Source organism: Mesocricetus auratus, unplaced genomic scaffold (assembly GCF_017639785.1).
Source record: "Mesocricetus auratus isolate SY011 unplaced genomic scaffold, BCM_Maur_2.0 Super-Scaffold_100019, whole genome shotgun sequence".
NCBI lineage: Eukaryota > Metazoa > Chordata > Mammalia > Rodentia > Cricetidae > Mesocricetus > Mesocricetus auratus.
This window is the reverse complement of record NW_024429200.1, coordinates 23,161-36,529: the sequence shown is the minus strand read 5'-3', so window position 1 is coordinate 36,529 and position 13,369 is coordinate 23,161. Positions and strand designations below refer to the sequence as shown.

Sequence of the window (13,369 nt, the reverse complement as noted above, 5' to 3'; positions counted from 1 at the left end):
GATCTGATCAACACTTAACTGACCTTAGCTGTATCATATGTGTGTATATATATCAGCACATACATATATCTGCACATACATATATCTGCACATACATATATATGCATACATCTATCTATCTATCTATCTATCTATCTATCTATCTATCTATCTATCTATATGATCCAGCAAAGATGGACTGTACTTACATAGCTGGTAGGCAGCTGACCTGAAGATAAGCTAAAATCACCTTATGAGTGGTATCTAATAATGACTTTTCATGATTGTGGAATAGCATAAATTGAAAGTTGATGGACTTGAGAGAGGGCTCAGTTGTTCAAAGTGCTTACTGCTTTTATAGAAGAGTCATGTTTGGTTCCTAGCACCCACTTCAGGCAGGTCACGCCCACCTGTAACTTCAGTTTCAGAAGATCCAGTATTTTTTGGCATCTGAGGGTACCTACAGATACACAGTGCACATACATTCACACAGGCAAGCACACACATACATACATAAACACATCTTTAAAAATTAGAAGTAAAAATACCAAATTTTTATTTAAAATTTACATTTTCTTTAAGTTGACTAATTTCTCATTAGCAAGGTATAGGATGCATCACCAAGACCAGGTGAGTCAGCATATCTTATTCAGAATGGCAAAACTGTAAGAATGACATAGAAAGTGGCAATTACAGAGGAATAAATACATTAGAGGAAACAATATTGTGCATGTTGGATGACTCCGTTGACAATCTGTCTTCTCCTGAGAATTAAGTAAATCATGCTGTATCAAGTCCAGAATCTTCATCACTCACTCATTGACTTAAACACATGGCCTAGTGTAGCATAAATGGATCGCTTTTTGTAACAATGCTTCAGATGTTAGGTGTCTGCTCAACACCCCTCTGCCCTCTCTTACAGTTGCATGCATCTCTGGGGTAAAATGGCATTTTCTTTGTATTGTGCTGGTTCCTAGATCTGATCACTCTGAATGCTGCCTAATCTAGATTTCTCTTAAAACACAGTGGCCAGGGATCAAGAACACGACTGAGACTGCTGTCCTTCCTTCCTTCCTTCCTTCCTTCCTTCCTTCCTTCCTTCCTTCCTTCCTTCTTCCTTCCTTTGGAATAGATCTTTTTATTGACAATATATTCCTCTCTTCTACCACATATCCCAACCACGGCTTCCCCTCCCTCCACTCCTCCTAGCTCCTCCCACCTCCAGATCCACTCCCCTCTGTTTCCTTTTCAGACTAAAACAGGTCTACAAGAGACAATAGCCAAACAGGACAAAACAAGATTACAGTAAGGCAAGGCCAAAGCTCTCATACCGAGGCTGGGCATGGCAGCCCAATAGGAGGAAAGCAGTCTCAAGAGCAGGCAAGAGTCCTAGATACACCCACTCCCACTGCTAGGAGTCCTATAAAATCACCAAGCTAACAGCCACAGCAAACACAGAGGACCCGGTGCAGACCCATTCCGGCCCTGGGCTTGCTGCTCCAGTGTCTGTGACTCTATATAAGCTCTGTTTTGCCAGTTCTGTGATCCATGTCCTCTGGGTGTCCTTCATCCCCTCTGATTCCTACCCATCTTCTGCGGGGTTCCACGATCTCTGAGGGGAGAGACCTGATGGAGACCTTCAATCTAACTCTCTCTCCTTATAATGTCTGGTTGTGGGTCTGTGTACCTGCTCCTATCTGCTGCCTGAGGAAGCGTCTCTGATGATAACCAAACAAGGCACCGATCTATGAGTACAGCAGAATATCATTAGGAATCATTTAATTGATCTTATTTTTTTAAGGCCAATCATGTTTGATTCTACCCCAGGAGTCTGGGATATCCAAGAAGTGTGAGGCATGGGTTCCCTCTTATAAAGTGGGCCTCAAGTAAAATCAAGCATTGCTTGGCCACTCCCACATTTTCTGTGAGACCACTGTCCCCGCAAATCTTTGAGGCAGGACAGATGCTGTGTAGGTGGAGGGTTCTGAGGCTGGACTGGTGTCCAGATTTCTCTTTCTGTAGCTTGCAGAGTACGTTCCCATACCGAAGAGACTAGAAAATAGAGGTGAAGGCTTCTAGGTGACCTTCTGCCCTAGCATCATTCTGGGTTGTTCATGGGTTTCCATAGAACCTCATCCAACAACTCAACCAAATAACCCAGGACCGTCACTGGAAGCCATGACTGGCTACCAAAGATTTCAGGTCTGTATCCTCCATTATGAGGGTCCTCACTAGGATCACACTCCTGGATTCCAAGAAGTTTCCTTTGCACCATGTTTCCATGTTGCCTGAGTCCCACCTGATTCCTTCTGCTCCTTTCCCCTTACGCTCCAGTCCACCCCTAGAATTTATTCTATTTCCTCTTCCCAGGGAGATCTATGCTGTCCTCCTTCAGCCCTCCTCTTTAGCTAACCTCTCTGGGTCTGTGAAATGTGGTTTATCATTTACTTACCAGTTAATATCCACTTATAAGAGAATACATATTGTATTTGTCTTTCTGGGTCTTGGTTACCTCACTCAGGATGATTTCTTCTAGGTCCATCCACTTCTTGCATTTGTCATATTTCTTGATGTCATTTTTAACTACTTATTAATACTCAATTGTGTAAATGTACCATATTTTCTTTATCTGTCCTTTAGTTGGGGGGTATCTAGGTTGTTTCTAGTTTCTGGATATCATGAGTAAAGTTGCAATGAGCATAGTTGAGTAAGTGACCTTGTGGTAGGATGGAGAATTCTTTGAGTATATGCCCAAGAGTGTATAGTTGGGTCTTGAGGTGCATCAATTTCCAATTTTCCAAGGAACTGCATATTGATTTCCATAGTGGCTGTACAAGTTTGCACTCCTGACTTCTACTATACAGCATGTTAGCCACTGCTCATCTGTGGCTGTCGCACAATTTAAAGAAGTCTCATGGTCCACTAAGACTCACAATTGCTCTACATACAGGATTATCAGAGCATACCCCCTCCTTTCTACTCCTGCCTTTTTGAAACGAAATAAAAGACTTAGTGTACTAGATTATTCCATCTTTGTTGTGCTCTTGATTCAGCAGTAGTTGAGTTGAACACTTTACCTTTCTTTACTTTCAAAATGTTGCTACTCTGTGAAGATGCTTATATGTAAGTCCTGGCATTGGTTCTGTTTCTACTAACTCATTGAATTTAAGAGAGATACTTCTGTTTAGTGTTCCTTTCTTATGGCATTTGCATGCCATTAAATAACACACAACTCTAAAGTTCAATTTTCTTGTTATTCTAAATTAATAATAATTAGTTCTTTCTATGATATTTGATGGATTTACCCACTCTAAAGATCAGCCTGAGATAAAAGAAACTCTTGTCTGAGTGGTGGTGGTGCATGGCTTTAATCCCAGCACTCGGGAGGCAGAGGCAGGTGGATTTCTGTGAGTTTGAGACCCAAGCCTGTTCTACTGAGCGAGTTCCAGGACAGGCTCCAAAAACAATACAGAGAAACCCTGTCTCAAAAAACCAAAACAAAAAAAAAAGAAAAAGAAAGAAACTGTCATCTTTCTCTGGGGCCTGGCTGGTTATTATCAATACCACCATGGCCCGTAAACCAACTTAGTGGCAGGGGTGACAGTGGTGTATGTAGCATTTGTTCATTTCCAGAGTGTGAATATTTCTATTAAGTAGTTTTTGAAGTTGGAATAAATTTAATCATAAGATCTCCTAAGCCAATAACCTACAGTCTAATTATTCCTTCAAGTTATATATTTTTTCCTTGATTTTTCTTCTTGGTTTTTCCTGCCCATCAGTCACAAAATGTACTATGCTTATTTATTTTTAATGAAAAAATATTTATGTGTGTGGGTGTTTGAGAAGGTCAGAGGAAGGCATCAGATCCCTCAGAGCTGTAGTTGTAGGTGGTTGTGAGCCTGACATGGGTGATAGGAACTGAATTTCGGTTCTCTATAAGGACAGCAAGTACTATCAGCCACTGATCCAATTTTCTAAATCCTTATTTATTTTGACATGGGGTCCCATCGTCTCTTGCCCAGATTGATTTTGAACATTCTGTGCAGCTAGCCAACCTTCAAAGTGTGATGATACCTCCACCTCATCCTCTCCAGGACCTGGGGTTGCTCAAGTCATTTGTTACCATTGCATCATTTGACTTTGTTTCTTCTTCTTTAAATGCAATGGGATATTTTTATTTCTCTTTCTAATGTTATCGTCAGAAGCAAGTCACATGCAGCTTTACTCTTCTGTCTCTGTCTCCCTGATATTTTTTTCATTGAATTCGCACAACTTTGTGTTTCATTTCTCTGTTTACTTAGAAACTGCTATGCTAGCCCTAGTCTGTCTGCGCTCTCTCTCTCTCTCTCTCTCTCTCTCTCTCTCTCTCTCTCTCTCTCTCTCTCTCTCTCTCTCCCTCCCTCCCCCTCCTCCCCTCTATCTTTTAATTTTTTGTTTTGTTTTTCAAGACAGCGTTTCTCTGGCTTTGGAGGCTGTCCTGGAGTTAGCTCTTGTAGACCAGGCTGGCCTCGAACTCACAGAGATCCGCCTGCCTCTGCCTCCTGAGTGCTGGGATTAAAGGCGTGTGCCACCAACGCCCGGCTCTCTTTTAATTTTTTGGGACAGGGTTTCTCTGATTGCCTGCAACTGTCTTTCTAGGACTTCCAGAGTTCCATGTATTCATTAATGCTTTCATCTATCCTAGTCTCATAGTTTCCTTTCTTCCATTTCCTTAATACAAATAGTATTTTTGTTATGTTTTCCATTTTGCTTTAATCATGTAGCATGTCATAATACATCTCATTTCAACTTGTACTTATGTTTATATATAATACTTCATGGTTTGGATAATTCGTTATATTCTTTGCAGACTTTATTAATTCAGTGACAGCTTACTACACTTCTGCATTATACCAATATATGATCATTCTACCCTATCTGTATCACTTAGCTCTGTGAAAATGGATGACTTCATTTCCTACTATCTAAATTTCCTCATCTGAAGAACAGAAAGAGTGATACTTTAGTATAAGTATTAGGAGGAATATACACAGAGAAATTGTAGAACCTTTCTTGGTTCATACACCTATCTTTGACATTGCTTTAGGATTTTGCACACACACACACACACACACACGAACACACACATAAAGGAATTTGTTAGAGTGGCATACAGGTTGTGGCATACCTAGACTAATAATGGCTGTCTCCTGATTGAAAAGATAAGAATCTGGAAGTTGTTTGAGTCACAAAACTGGGTCTCTCAGCTGTTCTCCGTATGCTGGAATTTCAAAGCAGTAGGTTTTAATACCAGTAAAGGAATGCTACATGATCAGGGTAGATAAATTTTCCAGAGAGAGAATGAAGGCAAGCAGCAAGCAGGAAAAAAGAAAAGAGCTTTTTTTGTTTGTTTGTTTTGTTTTTTATGTGGGATGGCTCTAGAAGGTGTGGACCAGGTTTAGGGTAGGTCTTCCGAGTTCAAATGAAAGCCTTTGCAGGTGTGCCCTTCTAATTGAGTTTTAGTTTCTATACTAGACATAGCTGAAAATCAAGATTACCCATCACAGACATCATCAAATTTATCATGGCTTGTATTTGGGATCTATGTCTTCAAGAAATAGTCAATAAAAAATAGAAATAAGGGGTGGAGAGATGCTCAGTGGTTAAAAACACTTGACTGCTCTTTCAGAGGTCCTGAGTCCAATTCCCAGCAACCACGTGATGGCTCACATTCAGCTGTGATGGGATCAGATTCCTTCTTCTGGTGTTCATGAAGACAGAGCACTCACATGTGTAGATACATGAACAAATAAATCTTTAAAATGGTACAATAAAAGTAATTAAGATATTTTCACATTGTAATGTAGAACATAGTTTACTATGTATTACATTTGAGTTATATATGTTTTATTCTTATGAATTCTTTATAGAACACCTTGAAAATCCAGGTCCTACATAATCAGTATCTGAGTGGCTCAAATCAACTGAAAGTTGGATATATTAGAATATGGGGTTTAAATTCCTCTTATGTGGTACATGTCAGTTGTACCTACAACAACCAGCAATTCACTGAGACCAATTTCACAACTGAGCCCTACAATCAGGTATGTCTAAAAGGAATGTCATCATAAACTCACTTTATTAGTCTATTAAATTATTTCTGCTATTACTATTTAATATGTGTGGTACCTATTACAAGTATTATAAATCTGTAGAAGCACTATGTTTCTGAAAAGATGTGAGGACTGGATTGTAAAGTGTACAACATTAGTGGTCTTGTGTTTGTAGTCTGGTATTGATGATCTGTAGTCTGATGGTACCTTCTCTATTGTGTTCACTATTGGATTATCTTTGAATAGATTGGTTTCCTAGATTACTTAATAAAATATAGCAACATTTTTGCAAAGAGGCTAAAGCCAATGAATGGTTATGAAAATTCCTTTCTCCTTCTAGCAGTGTGCCCATCCCTTAGCAAATTACTGGTTAAATTTTAAGTTGGTACTTAATGCTACTCCTTATTAAGTGGCTATGTTTCACTCACAGTATAAGATATGCTTATTTGGCTAACAAAACAGAGTGCCATAAACACCAGACTATTAAAACTGTTAAAGTGACAACTTTGCACCAAGAGAAACAACGCTCTGCAAGATAGGTTACTCATAGAATAGGAACCCACGTAATCCTAAATTTAGAAACTGAACAGTAATGTCAGAAAATGGATACCTTATAAATAGATGCAGTAGCCCAGAAGAATTTGAAGAAGTGAAAATGAATAGATATAGTCCTTGCTTCTAAATGTGGAAAATAGTGTCCTGACAGTATGGGGATTTTGAAAAATGAGAATTCTGAGCACCCAAGTAGCTTTTCCCCACTGTGGGTAAATACAATAATATGTTTCCTAGATTACTGGATTCCAATTACTCTGAAAGTATTGTTTCTAATTAACCTAGCTGCAGAAAAGCAAAAAGTTCCATTTTGTGAAAACTCTGTAGCACACTTAATGCCTATTATTTGTCAGGCAATATTAGGGGTGACAGTAATAAAGTCATGAAACAAGTCTGCTGTCAGGAAAGGTAAATGTTAACTAACGACAAAATGACAAAACAGATAAATGTTAAATTTAACCACAACTGTAAATATTTGAGAACAATATAGCTTGGATATATGAAAGCATGAAGAAGGGAATGTATGGCACTTGGTTACACACAGAACACCTCACCATGGTGATTTGGGAGCAACATAAGCTGAAGAGATTTGCGCCATTTACTATTTTGGAAAGAATGAATACATTTTTTTTGCTAGGATAAAAGTTCAGTACAATGTTTAATAAATTCTAATATGTCAATGTGATCTTTTTTGACAGAGACTAACAATTCAATTGACTGAAAAGAACATGAAACTCGAAGAGCTGACTGAGGTTGTTTGGGTTTACGGAGATCCTGCACTTCCCACACCAAATACAACCAGTGTATTTCCCACAAGTCCTCACCCAACTTCATCTAGCACTGAAAATGCAACCAGTTCTGCTCTCATAAGTACACCTGAAATAGCAAGTACTTTCACAACTACACTTCCTAACACAACTACACCTTTCCCTACGAGTCCTCCTAGTACTAACACTAGTGATATAACTCCATACATAACCACAACTCCTGAACCAACTACTGTTGACAATACAACAGCTACCACATTTCCTAATATAACTACACCTTTCCCTACAATTCCTTCTACTACGAACAGTAGTGATATAACTCCATTCACAACCACAACTCCTGAGGCAACTACCATTGATAATACAACTAACTCCACATTTCCTGACATAACCACAACTCCTGAAATAACTACTGTTGAGTATACAACTGGCACCACATTAACTAACATAACTACACCTTTCTCTACAAGTTCTCCTGCTGTTAACAGTAGTGACATAACTCCATTCGCAACCACAACTCCTGAGGCAACTACCATTGACAATACAACTAACTCCACATTTCCCAACATAACTACACCTTTCCCTACAAGTATTCCTACTGTTAACAGTAGTGATATAACTCCATTCACAACCACAACTCCTGAAACAACTACCATTGACAATACAACTAACTCCACATTTCCTGACATAACCACAACTCCTGAAATAACTACTGTTGAGTATACAACTGGCACCACATTAACTAACATAACTACATCTTTCCCTACAAGTTCTCCTACTGTTAACAGTAGTGATATAACTCCATTCGCAACCACAACTCCTGAGGCAACTACCATTGACAATACAACTAACTCCACATTTCCCAACATAACTACACCTTTCCCTACAAGTATTCCTACTGTTAACAGTAGTGATATAACTCCATTCACAACCACAACTCCTGAAACAACTACCATTGACAATACAACTAACTCCACATTTCCCAACATAACTACACCTTTCCCTACAAGTTCTCCTGCTGTTAACAGTAGTGACATAACTCCATTCATAACCACAACTCCTGAAGTAACTACCATTGACAATACAACTAACTCCACATTTCCCAACATAACTACACCTTTCTCTACAAGTTCTTCTACTGTTAACAGTAGTGACATAACTCCATTCATAACCACAACTCCTGAAGTAACTACCATTGACAATACAACTAACTCCACATTTCCCAACATAACTACACCTTTCTCTACGAGTTCTCCTACTGTTAACAGTAGTGACATAACTCCATTCACAACCACAACTCCTGAAACAACTACCATTGACAATACAACTAACTCCACATTTCCCAACATAACTACACCTTTCTCTACAAGTTCTTCTACTGTTAACAGTAGTGATATAACTCCATTCACAACCACAACTCCTGAAGCAACTACTGGTGACAATACAACAGGTACCACATTTCCCAATATAACTACACCTTTCTCTACAAGTTCTTCTACTGTTAACAGTAGTGGCATAACTCTATTCACAACCACAACTCCTGAAGCAACTACTGGTGACAATACAACAGGTACCACATTTCCCAATATAACTACACCTTTCTCTACAAGTTCTTCTACTGTTAACAGTAGTGGCATAACTCTATTCACAACCACAACTCCTGAAGCAACTACTGGTGACAATACAACTAACTCCACATTTCCCAATATAACTATACCTTTCCCTACAAGTTCTTCTACTGTTAACAGTAGTGACATAACTCCATTCACAACCACAACTCCTGAAACAACTACCATTGACAATACAACTAACTCCACATTTCCCAACATAACTACACCTTTCTCTACAAGTTCTCCTGCTGTTAACAGTAGTGACATAACTCCATTCACAACCACAACTCCTGAAACAACTACCATTGACAATACAACTAACTCCACATTTCCCAACATAACTACACCTTTCCCTACGAGTTCTCCTGCTGTTAACAGTAGTGACATAACTCCATTCATAACCACAACTCCTGAAGTAACTACCATTGACAATACAACTAACTCCACATTTCCCAACATAACTACACCTTTCCCTACGAGTTCTCCTGCTGTTAACAGTAGTGACATAACTCCATTCACAATCACAACTCCTGAGGCAACTGCCATTGACAATACAACTAATTCCACATTTCCCAACATAACTACACCTTTCCCTACGAGTTCTCCTGCTGTTAACAGTAGTGACATAACTCCATTCATAACCACAGCTCCTGAAGTAACTACCATTGACAATACAACTAACTCCACATTTCCCAACATAACTACACCTTTCCCTACAAGTTCTCCTGCTGATAATAGCAGTGATATAACTCCATTCACAACCACAGCTACTGAAGCAAGTACTCTTGACAATGTAACTAATACTATATTTGTTTCCTCCAATAACTATAACTCTCCCTGAGAGTCCTTATGTTGTTAGCACTAGTGCTGTGATTCCGGTCACAAGGATAGGTACTGAAACAGGTACTGAAAACTCTACGGTAGTGACATGGTCTCATTCAAGGGTCTAGTGCAGTGGCTCTCAACTTTCCAAATTCTGTGACCATTTAATAGAATTCCTCATATTATGGTTACCCTCAGTGATGAAATTATTTTGTTGCTACTTCACAATGTAGTTTTGTTGCTGTTATCAATCATAATGTAAGTTGTCTGATATGTGACTCCTGTGGAGGTTGATACCCACAGATTGAGAGCCATTGATAGTGCCAGAACACCACCCAATCCAGGATTATTACCTCAGATACCTCTTTGAAACAAAGCTACAGAAATTTGTGAATAGACTTAGGAATACTTGGCTTCCAAAAATAGTTTTTGTCTCATCCAAGCAGTATGGATACTCCAAGAACTCCAACAATTATAGGTGTTCCAAACCTAACTTCTACCAAAGAAGGTATGCATGCTGCTCATGATGTCTGAATGCATGCCACAATTATCTCTAATGCTAGCTATTATATCTATGACCCTACTGGTTAAATGACACGTATGTCCATGTCCTTCACTTGTAATCATAGTCCCAAACCAGAGCACATTCTGTGACTTCTATTGCTGCAGTTTTTTGTTATAGTCTCTCTCCTACTGTTTTCTTGTGTTGCAAGTTCTAATCCAATATTCGAGACATTGCAGATTCTTTAACTAATGTTATGAAAAGTAGCATTTTATTTTCCGATAGATTTTTCCAAATATTCTATCTTGGCTGTTTCTGCAGTAGCTTACTATCATACACACTAATACCATTATTGCTTTCAAAGGAATTACAACTGCTGATATATATATATATATATCTCAAATCCACTGAAGTCATTAAATTATAGACATAGCAATTTTACTATCAAAGAAAATATATATAAGATTATAGGTGCTAAAAATGCAAGTTCCCTAACCTTGCAATAATAATAATAGCAGTTTGATAAGTGTTAGTGATACACTACAGCTTTCATAAGCATAGATTGAGCCTTTCTCATCTCAAATTATTGGGACTAAAAGTGTTTCAGATTTTATATTTCATGTTTCTGAACATTTGCATTTGCAGAGTGATATATCCAATCTAAAATTAAATTAATGTTCATTTATACTCTAGACACACACAGCTGAAAGACTACTTCATTTTACATTTAAAGTAATTGTATGCATAAAACAAAGTTCATGGTGTGATATTTTCCACTCGTGTCATTATGTTGGTACTCAAAATGTGTTATAGTTTTGCAATAGGAATACTCGACCTGTACTTGTTTTTACAGATATCAAACTGCTCTAGAATTTTGAAATCACTCTTATGAGCTACTTTTATGTCCTTACTGTTCCCACTAATGACTAACTGCGATGTGTCTACAAACTAGAACTTATCCAGACAGAGGTAAGACTGTAGGTATAGCCTCAGGAGGCAGTGTATTCTGGATTGGAGTTTAGAATCATAGTTACCTATCCTTTTACTTTGTTATTTTATTGTTCAGTCTCTCCCTTGGTATGTTAGAGTTTCCTGAATGGCTCTGATCTTTCATATACAAATTTACCGCTCATCTTTGACCTACTGCTTCTTTAGATCACTCCGTAACCTGGTAAATAGACCCATAGATATTACCAAATCTAACCAGTTGGGCACTATTGAAGGTTTGAGCAGTATTCTCAAAATGTCGTTATGAAATCTGTGGGTGCCCCGGATTCTTTGTAAAGTCAATAGCATCCAACCTGTTTTCATAATATCAAGTTGTTATTTGTTATTTTCATTCTTGTCTCTTACTGCAACATAGAGGCATTTTTCAGAGACTTCAGTGTAGCATTGCAATAGACAGCTATAGAAGCAGCTGTGAAGAAGGTGCTTTTGCTGTTAAGATGTTGGAAAGACTCACAAAATGTAAAACAATACCATTCTTCTTACTCTTTGTTTTTACTTTGGAAAATGTACCTATTTTTCACAAAGATATTATTTATGTTAACATGTAGTGAATATATTGTTATTTTAACTAATGAAAATAAATATTTATAAAATATTTCATAAATGGCTCAATTTAAATTTCGAATGCAGTAAATGTTAACAGGTATAACTCACATGAGCAATGTGATATCTTCACTGGTTTTGAATAGAAAGAGATACTGAGACCAAAGAATTTTAAAGCCACTTCCTTATGTTTACAGAGTATCTTGTTTCTACCCTTGTGTACTGGCCAGTTATACCAACAACAGCCCAAGAATCTTTGATTTACTCTACTTGAACATTCTTTCCCCTTCTATAAATATCTTCTTGGCTTTCTAACCTGCTGTAAAAAACATACTGTGTTTTGAATTATCCAGTGGCACTCCATATGAAGAACATAGATTCATCAGTTATATTTGTTTCTTGAATTTGACCTACAAGTTATAGCTATTTGAGCAAAGACAAGGTCTTATGTTAGGGATTACATGGCCCTTACCTTATCCTTCCAACCCAAACAAAACTCATGAAATTATCTCTATAGAATGTCATGGACTCTCTTACTTGTACCTTCACTAAGACAAGTCCAATGTGCTGCATTTTTGGCAATACAAACTTAGGGGTGTGTTGCGGAACTGAAAGTTTGCTTTCTTTGGTTTGTGATGTGTACACTTATGTACACATTTTGGTATTTGTACACATGTACCTGTAGAAACACATAAATGTGTAACCTCATTCATGTGGATGCCAGAGGCTAATAGCTTTCCACCATATTTTTAACACACGTTCTCTCAATGAAATTAATTAAGAAGACTTGCTGACCAGTGAGCTCTAGGGATTTTGCCTGGTCTTGGGTTACAGTTGATGTCCTAAGCTCTCACTTCTGCAAAGAAGTTTCCAGGCCCAGGCAACCAGACTGAAAACTTCAGAAGGCTGCTAACGGTACATCCTCCACTCCTGTAATTAGTGTACCTTAACTAAATGTGCCCTTTCTCCCTACTTAACCTCACATCCTCGGAGTCACAAGGTAGCACGATTCCTTTCTCTCTTGCTGGAAATGTAAGATCGCCCTCCTACTATTCTCCTCTTAGAATCAGAGACGGCCTGACTACAAGCAATAAATGGAGTATTCATCATAAAGTCCCTCCTCTGAAACCTAGAAGAAGGTGCTTGCCTCAACCCCTGCCATGCGTCTCTAATTACGACATTAATAACTCTTCCGATAATCTCCTTCACAAAAGGATAATCTGCTTCGTTGTCCCCTTTGAATCCAAAATCCAGGAACTTTCAGTGTGCCTTGATAAAATACACCAGAGGAAAAAATAGATTTTAAGGGCCATGTGGTTTAAAATTTCCACTCCATACAAGTTTCCTTGTACCACATCTTCCAGGACATCAGAATCTGACACAACACCTCCTCAAAAGTTTGCCTACCACTAGTATAAGTGGCCTAGGAAGATATCCTAAAGAAATATGAACTTGGAAAACTCTGTTTAATTAAGGTGTCAAGACTTGACTTCC

The 13,369-nt window shown here is 38.3% G+C and overlaps 1 protein-coding gene across 1 annotated transcript in view; it reads left to right on the top strand.

The window, feature by feature from the left end:
- The window catches only part of Mgam2 (maltase-glucoamylase 2 (putative)), an 83,538-nt gene extending 71,611 nt beyond the window's left edge, over positions 1-11,927 (top strand). Inside the window, exons 47-48 of the mRNA XM_040728545.1 lie at positions 5,889-6,062; positions 7,322-11,927. Coding sequence (XP_040584479.1) covers positions 5,889-6,062; positions 7,322-9,841 — 2,694 coding nt within the window. The 3' untranslated portion in view covers positions 9,842-11,927. The remainder of the gene's footprint in view (positions 1-5,888; positions 6,063-7,321) is intronic.
- Positions 11,928-13,369: the final 1,442 nt, after the last annotated feature.